This window comes from Coturnix japonica, chromosome 5, assembly GCF_001577835.2.
Source record: "Coturnix japonica isolate 7356 chromosome 5, Coturnix japonica 2.1, whole genome shotgun sequence".
Lineage (NCBI taxonomy): Eukaryota > Metazoa > Chordata > Aves > Galliformes > Phasianidae > Coturnix > Coturnix japonica.
In genome coordinates, this window is record NC_029520.1 from 34,797,442 (window position 1) to 34,812,228 (window position 14,787).

The 14,787-nt window shown below is 39.4% G+C and overlaps 1 protein-coding gene across 13 annotated transcripts in view; it reads left to right on the top strand.

The window, feature by feature from the left end:
* The window catches only part of TTLL5 (tubulin tyrosine ligase like 5), a 106,898-nt gene that overhangs the window by 30,860 nt on the left and 61,251 nt on the right, over positions 1-14,787 (top strand). For all 13 annotated transcript variants that reach the window (XM_015865139.2, XM_015865136.2, XM_015865146.2 and 10 more), the window contains 10 exons: positions 751-792; positions 2,723-2,836; positions 3,207-3,298; positions 3,837-3,899; positions 4,732-4,770; positions 5,735-5,880; positions 7,256-7,541; positions 9,981-10,101; positions 11,616-11,762; positions 14,275-14,375. In XM_015865139.2, the coding sequence (XP_015720625.1) occupies positions 751-792; positions 2,723-2,836; positions 3,207-3,298; positions 3,837-3,899; positions 4,732-4,770; positions 5,735-5,880; positions 7,256-7,541; positions 9,981-10,101; positions 11,616-11,762; positions 14,275-14,375 (1,151 nt within the window). The remainder of the gene's footprint in view (positions 1-750; positions 793-2,722; positions 2,837-3,206; positions 3,299-3,836; positions 3,900-4,731; positions 4,771-5,734; positions 5,881-7,255; positions 7,542-9,980; positions 10,102-11,615; positions 11,763-14,274; positions 14,376-14,787) is intronic.

The window sequence follows — 14,787 nt, forward strand, 5'->3', positions numbered from 1 at the left end:
TCCTTTCCTTTGGATCCTTGGACTGAGACCTCATGGCTTTCTGTGATTGTCTGTTACCTTACCATAGGAGCAAGAAGAGTCTAAGCTTCTATGACAAGTAGCTTTCCTTCAGTCATACTGCTGCCATCGAACAGGTCTTGATTGTAGACCTGTTGATAAATGAATCCTTAAGTAATACTGGGTACTTCTTGACATTCTGATCATGTTTCTGCATGTGTACCGGGATGTTAAGTAACATCTTGTTTCTCCACAGAATGAGGGGATATGAAAGTGAAATAGCTTCTGGAATGTCAGGATTTTTACTATTTTTTTTCTGTGTCCATTAACAGCTCTGCTTGACAGCATCTGTTTCTTCTCAATAAATAGCTAATAAATATTTTCTTCTAGGTAACTCTTATCTTACAAAAATATGAATTTTTATCTTGAGAGTTGAAACCATCCATTTGAAGAGGGTTTTTTTTGTGTGTGTATGAGCTTTTGAAAATTACACATGTCCAGATGCGTTGTGAATGACTGTTGAGCATGTCTGAGTTTGGAGTAGTGCTGTATTCTGGATCAGGGTGAGGATAGCTTTGTGATGAATGTGAGCATGATTTGAGACAAAGTGATAGAAGCTGCTAGCTGTTTCTCTGGACTTCTGTTATACTTGTTTGCTTTAGGGCATTCACTGTACCTCTGCAACTCAGGCAGGGATGATAATGTTTTGAACAATATGTAGTTTTATTTTTGCCCTTTGTGTGTTTCTCACAGCGTCCTGTGTCTGCACAGTCCCAACCAATGAACAGCAGACTGGTAAGTACTGGACTTGATTCAACTTTCTTCACCAATGTAAAGAATGCTGTTTCAGACATTACCTTGTACAATAGTCTTGGCACCCTTCATGCAATCCATATGGACGAATCAGTGTTAGTAATTCTAAGCACCTGGCTGTGTGGTGACTTGGTAGGCATTATTTTGCTGCTGGGCTTCATGGACTAGCACAGTAGTGATGATTCATTCTAATTTTCTGTGATTTCCCAGCAGGAAGAAAGGTAGCACAGATGGAATTGTCTTGAGATCCAAATTTGTTCCATGGGCTGCCATTTTAGGTCATTCAATGTAAGTTTAGCTGAGGCTATGAGAAAAGATAAGACTGGTAGAAAAAAGTCTGACTGAGTAATGAGGTTTCACAGAGAATAGGAAAGATCTTTATGCCAACTGCTGTCAGTGATTAGTATAATGAGAAGCACAATGTGGGAACCAGAGATGCTTGTAGAATTTGGAGATTAAATCAAAGTGGGTGGATTTATCTATACTTTTGAAGATAAGCTGTGGGTCAAAAGCAAGAATTTCATGTAGCTGGAGGCATTTCTGTGTTATAGCAGAGTCCTGCATTAAAGAAGGAAGAGGAAGTTAGTGAAGCAAAGTTGTAGAGCTGTTCTTTTTGTTTAGAGGAAAGTTTAGGAAGAGATGGCCTTAACTGGGAAGGGTATTAGTCTAGAGCATCAAACATGGTTGTGTACTGACGTTTTTATTTCTTCTACAAATGCTTTTGTTATCGACCCCTCTCATGCAGATTGTCTCATTCTCTCTTGTGGTATGTAGTCAGTTTCCATTAGGATTAACAACGTATTTCAGGAAAAAATGGTGATGTCAATTTTCTCTACCAGTCACTGCAGAGTATAACCCATTCTATTGCAGTGCTTGTTGCTGTTGTGGTTCTTTCATCTGTGAATTCTGTACAGCCATTTGCAATTTATAATGAAGTGAGACTGGTCCATGCATGTAAAAATGGTGTTGCTGAGCAGTATGAGTTACTCCATTGAGTTTTTCCCAGTTATGTTTCCCTCTTCTTTCTAAAATAAGAAAGCTCTCTAGTACATTCTTTGTTTGGTGTACTGCTAAGAGATAGTTTGGATTTTATATAAAGGCACGAGACTTCTTGAGCTAAACTTGTAGGTTGTTTTTTTTTCATCCCCAGAAGCATTTCGTCTGAATTGGGCTTAAGAGAAGCTTAGAATGTACTCAAGAATGTGTTTAAAGATTTCAGTCTTGCTGGAATTTTAAGGTTATATAAGGGCTGCTCTGAAAGTAATGCCTCCTGTTTTATGACATTGGCCCAAAACATCAGAAGCAGATGTTGGTGGTATGGCAGTAGAGGTTGAACCTGCGTGACAGGTGGCAGCAGAGGAGCAGTCTGACAAAATGATGTCTGACGTAGACGTGCGGATGAAGCAAAGATGAGGAACTGAGTTCTTCCCCAAGGAAAAAATGGCACCCATTGACATTTATCAATGCTTGTTGAAGATCTATAGGGACAGAATGTTCCTAATACCACTGATGTGTGAACCCCAGTGGTTTTTGGGAGACTATGAATATGAACTCTGGCTTTATTATTCTTTGCTCATGGATCTTTCTGGGCTCAGTGGCTGAGAGTGTGAATCCTGACTTTGGTGCTTTTGGGTATGTCTCATGCTTGCCCTGAACTGGCTAGGGGTGTAAATACTGGCAGTGAGCTCTGTATTATTCCGCTCTGCTGAAAACTAGGAATATGAATACTCACACATGGTGCCCACAAGGGTGTAGATTCTTTAAGGAGTGGTCTGCAGGAGCTTCAGTTTTGGCCGTAGTTCTGTAGATTGTGGCTTCTGCTGGAAATTAAGTCATAGGGTTTGAATGTAACTTAAATTAAGAAATTTGTGTGAGGAAGGGAAAGATTTGTATTTGCACTGTGTCTCTGCAGCGTACCCGTCCTCTTTCTGCCAGTGATGCTGAAATGAAAAACTCAATGTCCTCGGGGAGGGAAAAAGCAACAGGAAGGCAAGGAAGCTCTGTGCTGGGCCTCTCCATGGAAGAGGTAAGTAGGCTATTAAATATTGTTTACCTTGGCTTTCACACCACATGTGGGATAACTTGCTTAGCAAAGAGCAAGTAGACACGTATGAAAAGCATGACAGAAGTACAATTTTTTTGAAACAGAAATGCTGAGTTTTACTGTTGGGGTCACTCCTTGCCCTCAACTGTGCCAAGCAGACGTGGTATACTCCTTTGGAATTTAAACACAAGATAAATTTGCCTAAGGATTTATGTCATACATACCCAGCTCACCCCAAGGGATGCAGTGATATCATTTTATGCTCTGAAGTCAAGGGATTTTTCTGGGGTTCTTTATCCATTGCTTCTATTTTGCCAGCTATATTTTTTTCTTTTTTGTTATTTATTCCAAGATAAAAGTTCTTCGTCGAGTGAAAGATGAGGATGAGCGGAGAGGAGGTTTCATCCGCATATTCCCTACCCCATTAACGTGGGACCTTTATGGGTAAGTCTGAAAATCCATTAGGATGGCTCAGTGTTACACCAGTGCTTTCTGTTGAGGAATATTCTGTGTTATGTACATGTAGTTTAATGTAGTCACCTATCAGAATTGCTGTTTATTACTAATTGCACTTCACAGAAGGCTGTTAAACGTTGTTTCATAGATGCTGATACTGCTTTTCTGTCAGAATAAACGTCTTCTCTTTAAGTAACTTATTGCTGCTATCTGCTTTTACATCCTACAGCTGCGTGTCCTGTGTACCTGTGTACTTTCTCATTGGGCCATAAACTATATAGGAGTGAGTGATACTACACTATGCTTTTTTCCTTTCCAGTGTACAATGCTTCTTCATGTCTCTTGCATCATCAGGAACTCCAGCTAAGGACTGGTAGCTCTCATTTCTTCTTTTTCTGTTGTAATACAACATATTGTCTCAATCAACTTCTTCTGGGATATTTTTTATAGATTACTTTTTTTTCTGTGTAACATCTTTTAGTGTGGTGAACTCTACCTTGAGATATCCTGTATTTTGTTTTTCTAGATCCTTTTTAGAGTACAAGACATCAATGAACTACATGCTGGCTACACGTCTGTTTCAGGACAGGTAGAATGATTTGGGGTTTGGGAGGGAGACAAAGGACACAAACAGCATGAAAAGTACTGATTGTTCACTTATCCAGTATAATAAACATCACTCTGTGATTTATAAAGGGTAGTAATAGTTGTACATCTCTTTTCTAGTGTGCTGGTTATTGCGGAGATTGCTCTTATTCTTATGTGTCTCAGTTCTAAATCCAAGGGTAAAAAGGACCAATGCAGGAAAGGCATGGGAGTAGGAAAGAGATGAGTCTAGGCCTGTAAAACCTCTAAGCACATATGTTTCTTCATGAAGAGATTATAGGTGGTCCTTGTTTACCTTTTGTTTCAAATTTAAACTCGTATCAGAACTTTTCCTCATACAAACACTGGAAATTTACTCCAGAGGTTTAGTATTCCTCTCTCTCAACATACACAAGCATGATTTGATGCTTCTTTCTCTGGGTTGTTGTTTGATTCATGCTGTTAGTTGAACTTCAGTTGAGAGATCTATGCACTTTTATTGTGTATTTAGCATCCATCCTCTTCCGCTGTTTTTCTTGAGTTCTGCAGTAAAGTTACTACAGAAGAAAGGTAAGGCTGTAATATCAGAGATGTTTCTAGAGATGTGTGGTAAGTAATGACATCTCCCATTTGAGTTAGAAAGATGTAAGCGTTGTTTTTAGAACATCTGCTCACAGTTCCTCTTTTAGAACATTTTATCCTGCTTTAAGATAGGATTAAGAAGAAATTCTATAAATTTGGTCTTTTCATTTTATATATAAAAGATTTTGGAGGCTTTTTAATAGAGTTGCTGATCAAGAACAAAAGAGTGATATTTGCTCTTTTTCCCTTTTTAGCGACAAGATGAAAGGAGACTTCACCACTGGAAAATCTGGGTAAATACTTATGAAATAATTTGAATTTTTAGAGTTTACTCTGAATTTAGATTGCCATACCTTTGCTTTCTAAGTCCTGGATCAGCACCTATTCTACCCCAAACCAATCAAAATATGGAAGAATTCTGTTGCTCCCACCTCTCATAACCAATTTCATTAAGTAAGTGTTGGGGAAGCAGTTTCCCAACATCAGAAGAGCTAATGTTTTTGTTGCACTGGACCTTAAGATTGTTCCTCTTAGGCTTGTTACTCTGGCACTGATGCTGTAATGTTGAACACAGCACGTGACAGATTCCATAGTATGCGGGAATTTCATATACCCATATATTTACTTTGCTAGTTCCACTAGATAAATGGAGCAATGGAAATTTTCTGTGGTTATTCACACATTATAAAGAGCATTTTGCTGGATCTTTCTGTGCTGGTAGAAAGTTAGCATGTTTGTTTTCTTTTAAGAAATCTGACCGAGATCCTTCTCCTTTGCTGAATTTGTAGGAAGACTGTCAATGTTCACCCAGATTATGTTAGTTAAAATTCTTGTCTCTGGTGTAACAATGAAGAAGAGGCTGTCTATGTAAAAGGTTTTGCAGACAGGCTTCACATCCTTGTGCTCTCTTCGAACTCCCCTCCATTGTTTTGTACTTGTACTGTTCAATCCAGTTTTCCTTACTAATTGTGCCTTGAACTGCTCTATAGTGGAGAGATGCTGCTGAGCTGTGAAAGCATGACAGTAGATAAATGAGTCTGGGGCTTTTGAGAGCTAATGCTCTATGAACTACTTGAAAGATTTGCTATGAACTTTTGTAAGCTTTAAATGGAGCAAATCTGGACTGATTGTAATTGTTTTTGCCCTGTGTCAAGAAAACAGTTTCTTGAAGAAATTTAATCTGCCAAAAGTTCTTTGTACCATCAGAGAGAGAAATATAAAGAGCCTTTAAGTATGTCTCCCTATTTTGCCTTCCAGAGAAGATCTTAATGGGAGGCTGGATACGAGTCAGGAAGCTGTAGATTCTCATTCTCTCTTTTATGAGAGAAAGCTCATTTCTCTGGAGTTACGGAAGCGCCGGCGATGTCGTATCAGAGCTAGAGCAGCACAAGCAAGGTCATCAGGTATGCACAGCTAGAATGTTAGCTGAATGTTAAGTCCTAAGCAAACACAAGTTTTTGTATTTGGAATCTGTCTGAATGGGGTTGGTTGCTTTAGCTATTGTAGTACTTAAGGGTATTGGGATTCAGGAGTTGACATTTTTATTTTGTGAATTATTATTAATTTTCACTTTATTATTCTTCTGGGCCTCCTGCTTTCTTAGTGTCAAGAAAAGGGTCAGGGTCATGAAACTGATCAGAGGGGTGTAACAGATCTCCTGTGAAGAGAGGCTGTGAGAATTGCAGTTGTTCAGTCTACAGAAGAGAAGGCTCCAAGGAGATCTTATAGGGCCTTTCAAATTACTAAGGGGACCTGAAAGAAAGATGAGGAGAGACTCTTAACCACGATGTGTTGTGACAAGATGGGATAATGATTTTAAACTAAGAGAGGGTAGGTTTAGATTAAATACAATGATAAAATTCTATACCATTAGGGTGGTTAGAAATTGGAACAGGTTGATCAGAGGTTGTGGATGCCCCCTCCATGGAAGTGTTGGAGGTCAGATTGGTTGGGACTTGAAGCAACTTGATTTAGTTGCAGGCATCCCTGCCAAGTTGGAATTTTGGAACTAGATGGCCTTTTAAGTTCCTTTTCAACTCCAACTGTTTTATAATTTTAAGAATTGTGTTCCCACTATTCATATCTCCACATATCTGGCTAAATGTAATCAGGATTTTCTTGAACATGAGCTTGTAGTTGCACTTTACGCTATGTGTGTGTCTCCATAGTCTTCCAGCTGTTTAGAGAAAGAGGAAAACTTGGGAGCTTTCAGGCTAGACTTGCTACACTTGAACTGCCTCTAAGCACTTGGAAAAAGAAAAATGTTTTTTATTCAAGCCAATGTGACAAAGACTTAAAAGGAATCAGGGGGAATGATCTTAATAAGTGACTGTTACTTAAGCCTTTGTCTAATTCTTTCTAGTAGCTACCTGATACACACAGCCTCTCCCATGACAGTCAGTTACATGATGACTTATGGAGCTATATTAAAATATGTCATCTTTACTGGCACATGTGAAGTTAAGATTTTTTAGCTTTGGTTTTTGTGAAACACAAAAATCCGGAAAGTGAACATACATGTGAGCTCAAGGCCTGCCAAAGAGTTGGGATGAAGCATAGGAAACTACCTATTTCTCATTTTGTGAAGTTTAGATCTTTAGCTGTTTGATATGTAAATGGGAAGCCAGAAGGAATAATAAAGAGCAGCACCAGTTACCATGATGTTCTAAAATGATGTTTTCTCCTTCTGGTGGAAGAGTTCAGGAATAAACCTGAGCATATTTATAGTAGGGCAGTCTCCACAGCTTGGTCACAGAATAGATTATTTCTTCTCTACAGAGGCATCACAGCCAACAAAGCTGCCCCTCACAGACATAGAAGGTGAAGAGGAAGAGGAGGCAGCAGATGAAGATAAAGAACAAGATGGAACTCTTGGCTCTCCTTTGAACAGCCAGTTGAAAAGCGAGCCAAAGCTCTCTGACCTGGAGAAAACTGCTAGTAAGGAGAAATTGGCAGAAAAACTTGACAAGAAAACAGGAAATGGAAGAGAGCCATTTCTTGAAAAGACAGATGCAAAGTCTCAGTTTAACTTGCTGCAGATTCTTAAAAAAAATGGAAATCTAAGGTGAGAAATTTCTGTATATTGCTTTGAGTCCGGCTGTCAGCTAATATAAACATATTGAGAATATAGACTTACGTGCTCCACTATGGAGGAGAGTGAGGAGGTTAGAGGAGAGTGTGGTTAAAGAGCCTGGATTTTTGTCTGTGAGCTGTCTTAGTTGACACAGAAGGCGGATGGTTGCAGAGACTGACGGTTCAGCTAAATGTCTGAACTGTAGTTTTCATTTCAATTTAATCTGATCATGTAAGTTATTCTTTTAGTCAACTTGGGATTCTATAATGCTTTTGTCTTAATACAAGGTGTTTGTTATCGAATCTTAAAATGTGTCTTTTCATTCTCAGCATTTCCATATGAATTGCAGTTTTTGTATGTTAAGCTAATCAAGAAAGGTTGGGAAAGTACACCTCAGTGCTACCTCTCCATAAAAATATAGTTTTCTCTTTGTTGTGCTTATATTTTGGATGATGAAGTTTTTTATCCCTAACAGCAGTCTCTGATGCTCAGAGTCTGCACCTCCTGAGAGCAAGACAAAAGGTCATTTGAGAGCAATAAGTCACTGACACATCTTATTGCCTGCTGCTGGGCATGACTGTGGAGCAGATTGTTCAGACGGATGACTCAGCTGCTTGAAAAGGAGCGGTGGTACTGGAGGAAATTGTGTAGAAAAATAACAGCCTGGGTCCTACTAAATGTTTAGAGAAGCTGATCTTTCCCTTCAATTCAGTTGATAAAAGTGACTGTTTGCAGATGGTTAAGAAGAACAAGGAGTGCTCTTGCATCTAGAAGATGAAAAACGCTCCTACACAGATATAAGAAATATTGTTTTGTGTGAAAAGTGTCCAAAGATAGAGGAGGAAAAATGTTGCTTGTATCTGCCTTCTTAGATTAATTTCTGGGTGGATTTATGAATTATCAAATGGATTTTGGAATTGTTTTGAGGTTTTTTTTCTAGCAAGAACATTTGCTGTTATGACAGAAGAATCTGAAATGTTTTTGAGGATGGGTATAGCAATAATGTCATCTACCTATATATAGAACTGACTTCTGCTGAGAATGTCAGCTCTGTCTGCTGTTCCTGGCAGAATCTTGCTCAGCACCCAGTGATGTTGGGATTTCCCCCTCGCAGAAGTGTGTAAGGCTTGTAGTGACCTCATGTTCCAGGACTGTGCTGGGCTTGGACCCATGTGATCTGTCATTGATGAAAGCTTTGCTGTGGGGTCAGCAGGCCGGGGAGTTGAAGTAATAACATTTTCATCCAAAAGAAGCTAGGCCTGTTCATCCAAAAGAAACCAGCCTATAGGACAGTGCTAGAGAAAGAAAAGAGAAGGCAGATCAAAATTGTCTGTGAATGAAGCTAGGCTGCAAAGTAATAGAAGTTTCCTGATTATTGACACAGTGAGATCTGGAATACCATTTCAGGGAAGTAGTGATTTGAAAAACCTCATGATGGTGAGATGATCATTTTATCTTTTTTTTTTTTTTTTTTAAGATGAAATGTGATAATTTTGTAGAAAAGATTGACATTGCCTGTGATAGGAGGGTAATCGGTCACTGATGCTGAAGCCCATCTGCCTCTATGTTTTTACAAAATGAAAGGAGAAACTGTGCTTGGCAATGCGAGTGACAGTTTATGGTGACACTGGAGGAAACTACAATGAGGAACAGACTGAGGGAAAAGTATGTTGGATGAGAGGGGTTAGGCCAAGATGACAGCAAGCAGAAATAAGTAAAGTTTTCAGCAATTTCTCTTGCAACAGATACATATGCTAAAGTGACCGCTATTGTGAAGGAATAATGATCAATGTGTCCCTCCTTGTCTCACCCTGGTCTTCTCCTCAATTCGTGCTCACAGCTTCCCAACATGCTCAGCCAGCTGCACAGCAGATTTTGCTGACATTTGTTCTTTCTTGAGTGGTGCCTTGCTCAATGAAATCTGGCCTTTGTCCTTGGACCAGCAGGGGAAAATCTTACTTTCATTGATTTTAATTCTGTCGTTTCCAATGGGAATTGCATGGTCTTTGTTAGAACTCTGGCAGTGATGCTAAGCTCTTTAATTTATGGTCTGTTGTTGTGTTCAAAATGGTTGTGAAGGTGAAGGTCCAGGAGGGCCTTGAACTGGGTTTAAAAATACAGTTTTACTGATGTTAGTGATATTGACTTTTGGAAGAGAGTTGCTATGGCTGTGAGAAGGCAACGAGTGCACTGAGTGTTTTGAAGTGCTCTTAGAAATTAGAGGGCATCTTCTATCTCTTGAATCTGTGGAACTGTGCGCCCTGTCTTGGTGAACCGAAGGTCTCCTTGGGAATACTGGTGGGGTGATGTGATTCTCTTTCCCTTAAGTGTCAGTGTTTTTGAACCTGCAAGGTCCTTGCTGAATATACTCCCCTGTAATTCTTTCCATTGCTACTCTGAGTAGCTGACTGTGATTCTCTTGGTCCGCAGCAAAGTGCAGGCTCGTAGGGCTTTCTCTGCCTATCTACAGCATGTTCAGCTGCGATTGATGAAGGATGCTGGTGACCTGTTACATAATGCTGCCTGGGCTGCAAAAGAGGAAAACCAAATGGTAAGAAGCTTTGTGTTAGCTTAGACTAGCCCAGCTTGAATCTGTCCTGAGAGATTTCCAGTTCCAATCCTTGGAAGAACTGAGGTCCAAAAGTACCTTGTGACCAGCAGGGCAAGAGAGGTGAGCCTGCCCCTCTGCTCTGGGCTGGCGAGGCCTCACCTGGAGTACTGCGTCCAGATGTGGAATCCTCAGTACACGCAAGACATAAACATGCTGGAGTACATTCAGAGAAGGGCCTCAAAAATGATCCATGGAATGGAACACCTCCTATGAGGACAGGCTGAAAGAGCTGGGTCTGTTCAGCCTGAAGAAGAGAAGGCTCTGTAGTGACCTGAGAATGGCCTGTCAGTGTCTAAAGGGGAGCAACAGGGAAGTAGGGGCAGACTCTATAGCAGTGTTTGTGGTGATAGAACAGGGAGAGTAAATTGAGGTTAGATATGGGGAAAAAATATTTTTCAGCGAGGGTGGTGAGGCACTGGAATGGGTTACCTAGTGATGTGATTGATGTCCCATCCCTGGAGATTTTCAAGGCAAGACTGGATCAGGCCCTAGACAACCTGATCTACATGTACATGTCCCTGTTCATTGCAGGAGAGTTGGACTAGATGGTCTTTAAATGTACCTTCCAACTCTAAGGATTCTGTGATTCTAAGATTATACTTGCTTATCTTTGTCTAGTTGTCAGTTCTATATTTTAACATACAGGCAAGATAGGAATGCTGGCTGACACCTGAGCAATGTCAGTAGACTCTAGATGACTAAAGCGTGGTTGACATTTGAGCTGCCCAGATCTTTCCCTGATTCTTCACTGGATCTCTCAGCTCTGACCCTAACTGCTTTAGAATTCCTCTAAGATTCCTTAAGATTACTTAGCAGTATGTAATTCACGCTACTCTTGTATTACAAAAAGAACCTTAAAAGCATCCACTCAAGTGGAGCAGGTACCCTGTTAAGTTTTTTTGCTTCTGTACTATTGGACTCTTTGCAGCCATCTGTACTTAGCAGTATTTCATGTATTCAGGATAGCAAAGAAAGAGACACTGAGAAAAGAAAGTTACTATGTAGCATAGGTGTTTGGGGGGAATGTTTTTAGTTTATTTGTTTTGTTTTTCTTTTGAAACCATGTGATACGTTTCTCTAGGCAGTGTGTTAAAGTTCTGTGTTTAATGTATATGCGTCTTAAATATTGCAACAAGCTTGGATTCCCTCACAATACCTCCCTAAAAGAACACTGTACAGCAGGTTCTTTAGCTTTCTGCAAACAAGTATGTCCTTGCTGAATGTGTGTTCCAGGGGAAGAGCTGGTACAGTTTGGTACCTTCTTCACAGTCTAGGATTTGTAGGGCTTTATTAAAAATGCACATTACAGAATGACCCTGTCCTGAGAAAATACACTGACAACTGACAGACCGTACCGTTAGTTTTTGCAAGTCAGGAACAACTATGGTATCTCTGTTCCCTTTTCCCCTTTCTTTCAGTTGATCCATTGTTAACTCTATCTTTCATGCTTGCAGGAGCTCGTGGTGCACTTTCTGAAGCGAGCTGCCAGCAATCTTCAGCAGTCTTTGAGGTTGCTGCTTCCCAGCCGTCATTTAGGACTAAATGATCGTCGTCGTATCCTGGCTCACCAGTTGGGAGAGTTCATAACCTGTTATAACAAGGTGATGAATTGATTCTTCTTCTGGTAGCTTATTCTACTCAGTAGAGGGCTAAGGTACTTAGTTTACTTCAGTACCTTCAGGCTTTGTTGCTTTTGTGCCACCACAGTGGATCTTGTTATTATATTCTAAGCCAAAACCAGAGCAGGATATCCAGTGCATCTAGACCAGTTCTAACAAGTTCTACACCATCTGCTGTTGTAATTATAGGTCAGGAGATAGGTATGAGACACCCATTGATATATCTACCAGTTTATTAATGACTTCAGAAACTGAGGAACCCTTGGAAATGCCTTTTGTTTAAATGTTATATGTATTTTACATCTAACTTGTGTAAGAAATTATCACTAGCACAGTTTATTTGATTTCTGTTGTTTTCCTGTAATGTGTCTTTTGTTGGCTACTGTCATAGACAAGACAAAAGGTCATCTGAAGGGCTCTGTTCTGTAACTTACAGTCTTGTTTGCAGTTGTGCATCAAGTAATGGTAGTTTGCATATCCAAATGCTCAGACAACAGCATCACTATGTAATGTGTGCTGTCCAGTAATCATGTGCATAAAAGAAAAAACACAGTGAAATATTTTAACTGGTAGTTCACTTTTTCTTTGGTTTGTCTTTGATTTTAATGCTTTTTAAGGCCTCTTCCCATTTATCCTTGTTTCTATTATGCTTCTATAGAGAAAAAGAGTTTGTATACAGTACAGAATGTGAAACACATTCTTTCATTCATTTAGTATGCTGAGGGAATGCTAACCATCTATAATATAGAACTACATGCTCAGTGACAAGAAGAAGTCCAAATGTAAATAATTTTCTCCTCTTTAGGTTTAGAATGTGCTCTTCTTAGCATAGTGATTCCATGATAATTTTGTTTTGTAAATACAGCTTTCTCCCTGTTTCCCTTGTCCCCTGGCATTTCTTCAGTGTTGGAACACAGGTAGTTTGAATTTTGATCTCAGAGGGTGCTGTGCACACAGGCCTTCAAGCTCCTTCTTGTTAGAGGATGTTCACTTTTACAGTACCTCATCAGAACTGACATCTGGTAACTTGATCTGTCAAAGCAAGGTTGGTGTTAAACAAATCTGTTCAAGGGAGTGTCTTGCATGCCTAATGCTCAGTGAATTACTGTGCTAAGAGAACCACAGTACGCTCGGGTGGTTCTGTGGTGGCTGAAAAACACAACTGCTTTGGGTATAATTTCCACTTAAATTGTATTCAAACATTAGGATTTTCCTCCAACTCCCAAGTAAATTCGCAAAAAAACCCACTGTGTAAGTGAAAATAAATCAGTATGTAAACATATTTTCCTAGTTAAAACAAATGTAAACAGATCACTAGAGGTTTTAGAGCATAGACACTTAAGCTTTTGTGAGACTGCCAGGCTACAAGACTTTTGATGTCTAATTCCAACATACAGACTTCTTTCACTGACTTGTAACTTCAGATTTATCAGGGGATTCTTACCAGTTATTATGCATCTTCTGTGATTGCACAGGAGAAAAAAAACCACTGTCTCCAGCAAACTAAATAACAGACTGTGTATTGTCCAGACTTCTACTTACGTAGTGAAGAGGAGAGGCATACCCCAGAAAAGCTTTTTCTCTCTCTCTTCAATTATCTTTCACAAGATATAACTAACCCTTTTGTCCTAGGAGAACTTGGAGTGGCAGTAGGAAATGGAGGTGAAGTCTGGTCAAATAAAGTTTATATGTTGATACTGGAATTTCAGGCAGGTCTTTTGTTTGTTTTGAATTAACAAAAGTGTTTGTATCAATACAAGTTCTAATGTCAGTAACTACTTGTGTAAAGTATAAAGATCATTTATAGCTGATAAATTTCTCACAAACAAAGGTTTATCATCTTTTATTACAGCATATTCTAGTGTATAAGCATGTATTTGCCTCAGGCTGTACTGTTCTACTTTCATTGCTTTTGCTATTGGAGATTATTATTTGTATGTAATTAAGACCTCACCAATTTTCTGCAGGATGGAATAATTTAACTCTAGGAGAACTCTTAGTTTACAATACAAAATATGGATGCTCTCTGCAACATTCTTGATCGAGTTTCTGCAATATAATTTTACATTTCTGTCACTTCTGCCTTCCTGAGTATTTCCTTATGGGACAGATGTTCAAATAAAAGCTATTATGGAAAAACTGTGACAGAAATTGTAGAAGGGTGACCTAATATCTGCAAAGAATGATGTATTTCCCCTCCATGCCCTCTCATGTCTTAGCGTGAAGCAAGAGCATTTGTTTAAGCTTTCATGTCATTTCAGCAAGTCAATTCTAAAAAGCTTTGTCAAGTAAATAAATGAGATTAATGGACATTTAAGCATGCTGTCTCTGGGGCTCTCTGTGCTGCATGTAGAGCCAAATTATAAATGTATTTAACTTTAGAGCTGCTATTTTTTTCTTAGATCTCAAGGAATTACATTTTGTTTTTTCTGCATGGCAGCTATGCCACAGGACAGAATAACTTCATAGAGAGACTAATGCTGCTTGTTCACAGGAAACAGAACAGATGATTCAGAAGCGATCAAAAAAGAAACAGGAAGAAGAAGAGGAGGGAGTGAATCCTGAAGCTTTTCAGAACTTTATTTCCAGTGCAAGGTAGGAGCAGATTTTATTCCATTTGGTAGATGATCTCTCAGCCCAGAAGATGATGGGACTGTGCCTTTAAGATACCTTTACTGACCTTAGTGCCTGCTCCTGCTTATGTTGGGGGGACAGAACTTTGATGTCTCTTTTCTCACTCCCAACAAGCAAATACTTGTAGAGTTGTCATGTGGTATGTAGAAAAGGATATACAATAAGTGTTTTCACTATTGAACCTCAAAGGGACAGCAGTGGTTGCTCTGATCTCAGTAAATTCCAACCTGATGCTGATGATCACTGTGGTCTATTTTCCTGTAACACTAGAAGTCCTTTGGAAGGAGAATGAAACTAGAGCTGCTTCTCAGGTGGCCTTGAATTGCTGTGGTTGGACAATTGCCTGAATCTCAAGTTTCTGCTCTTAGAAACC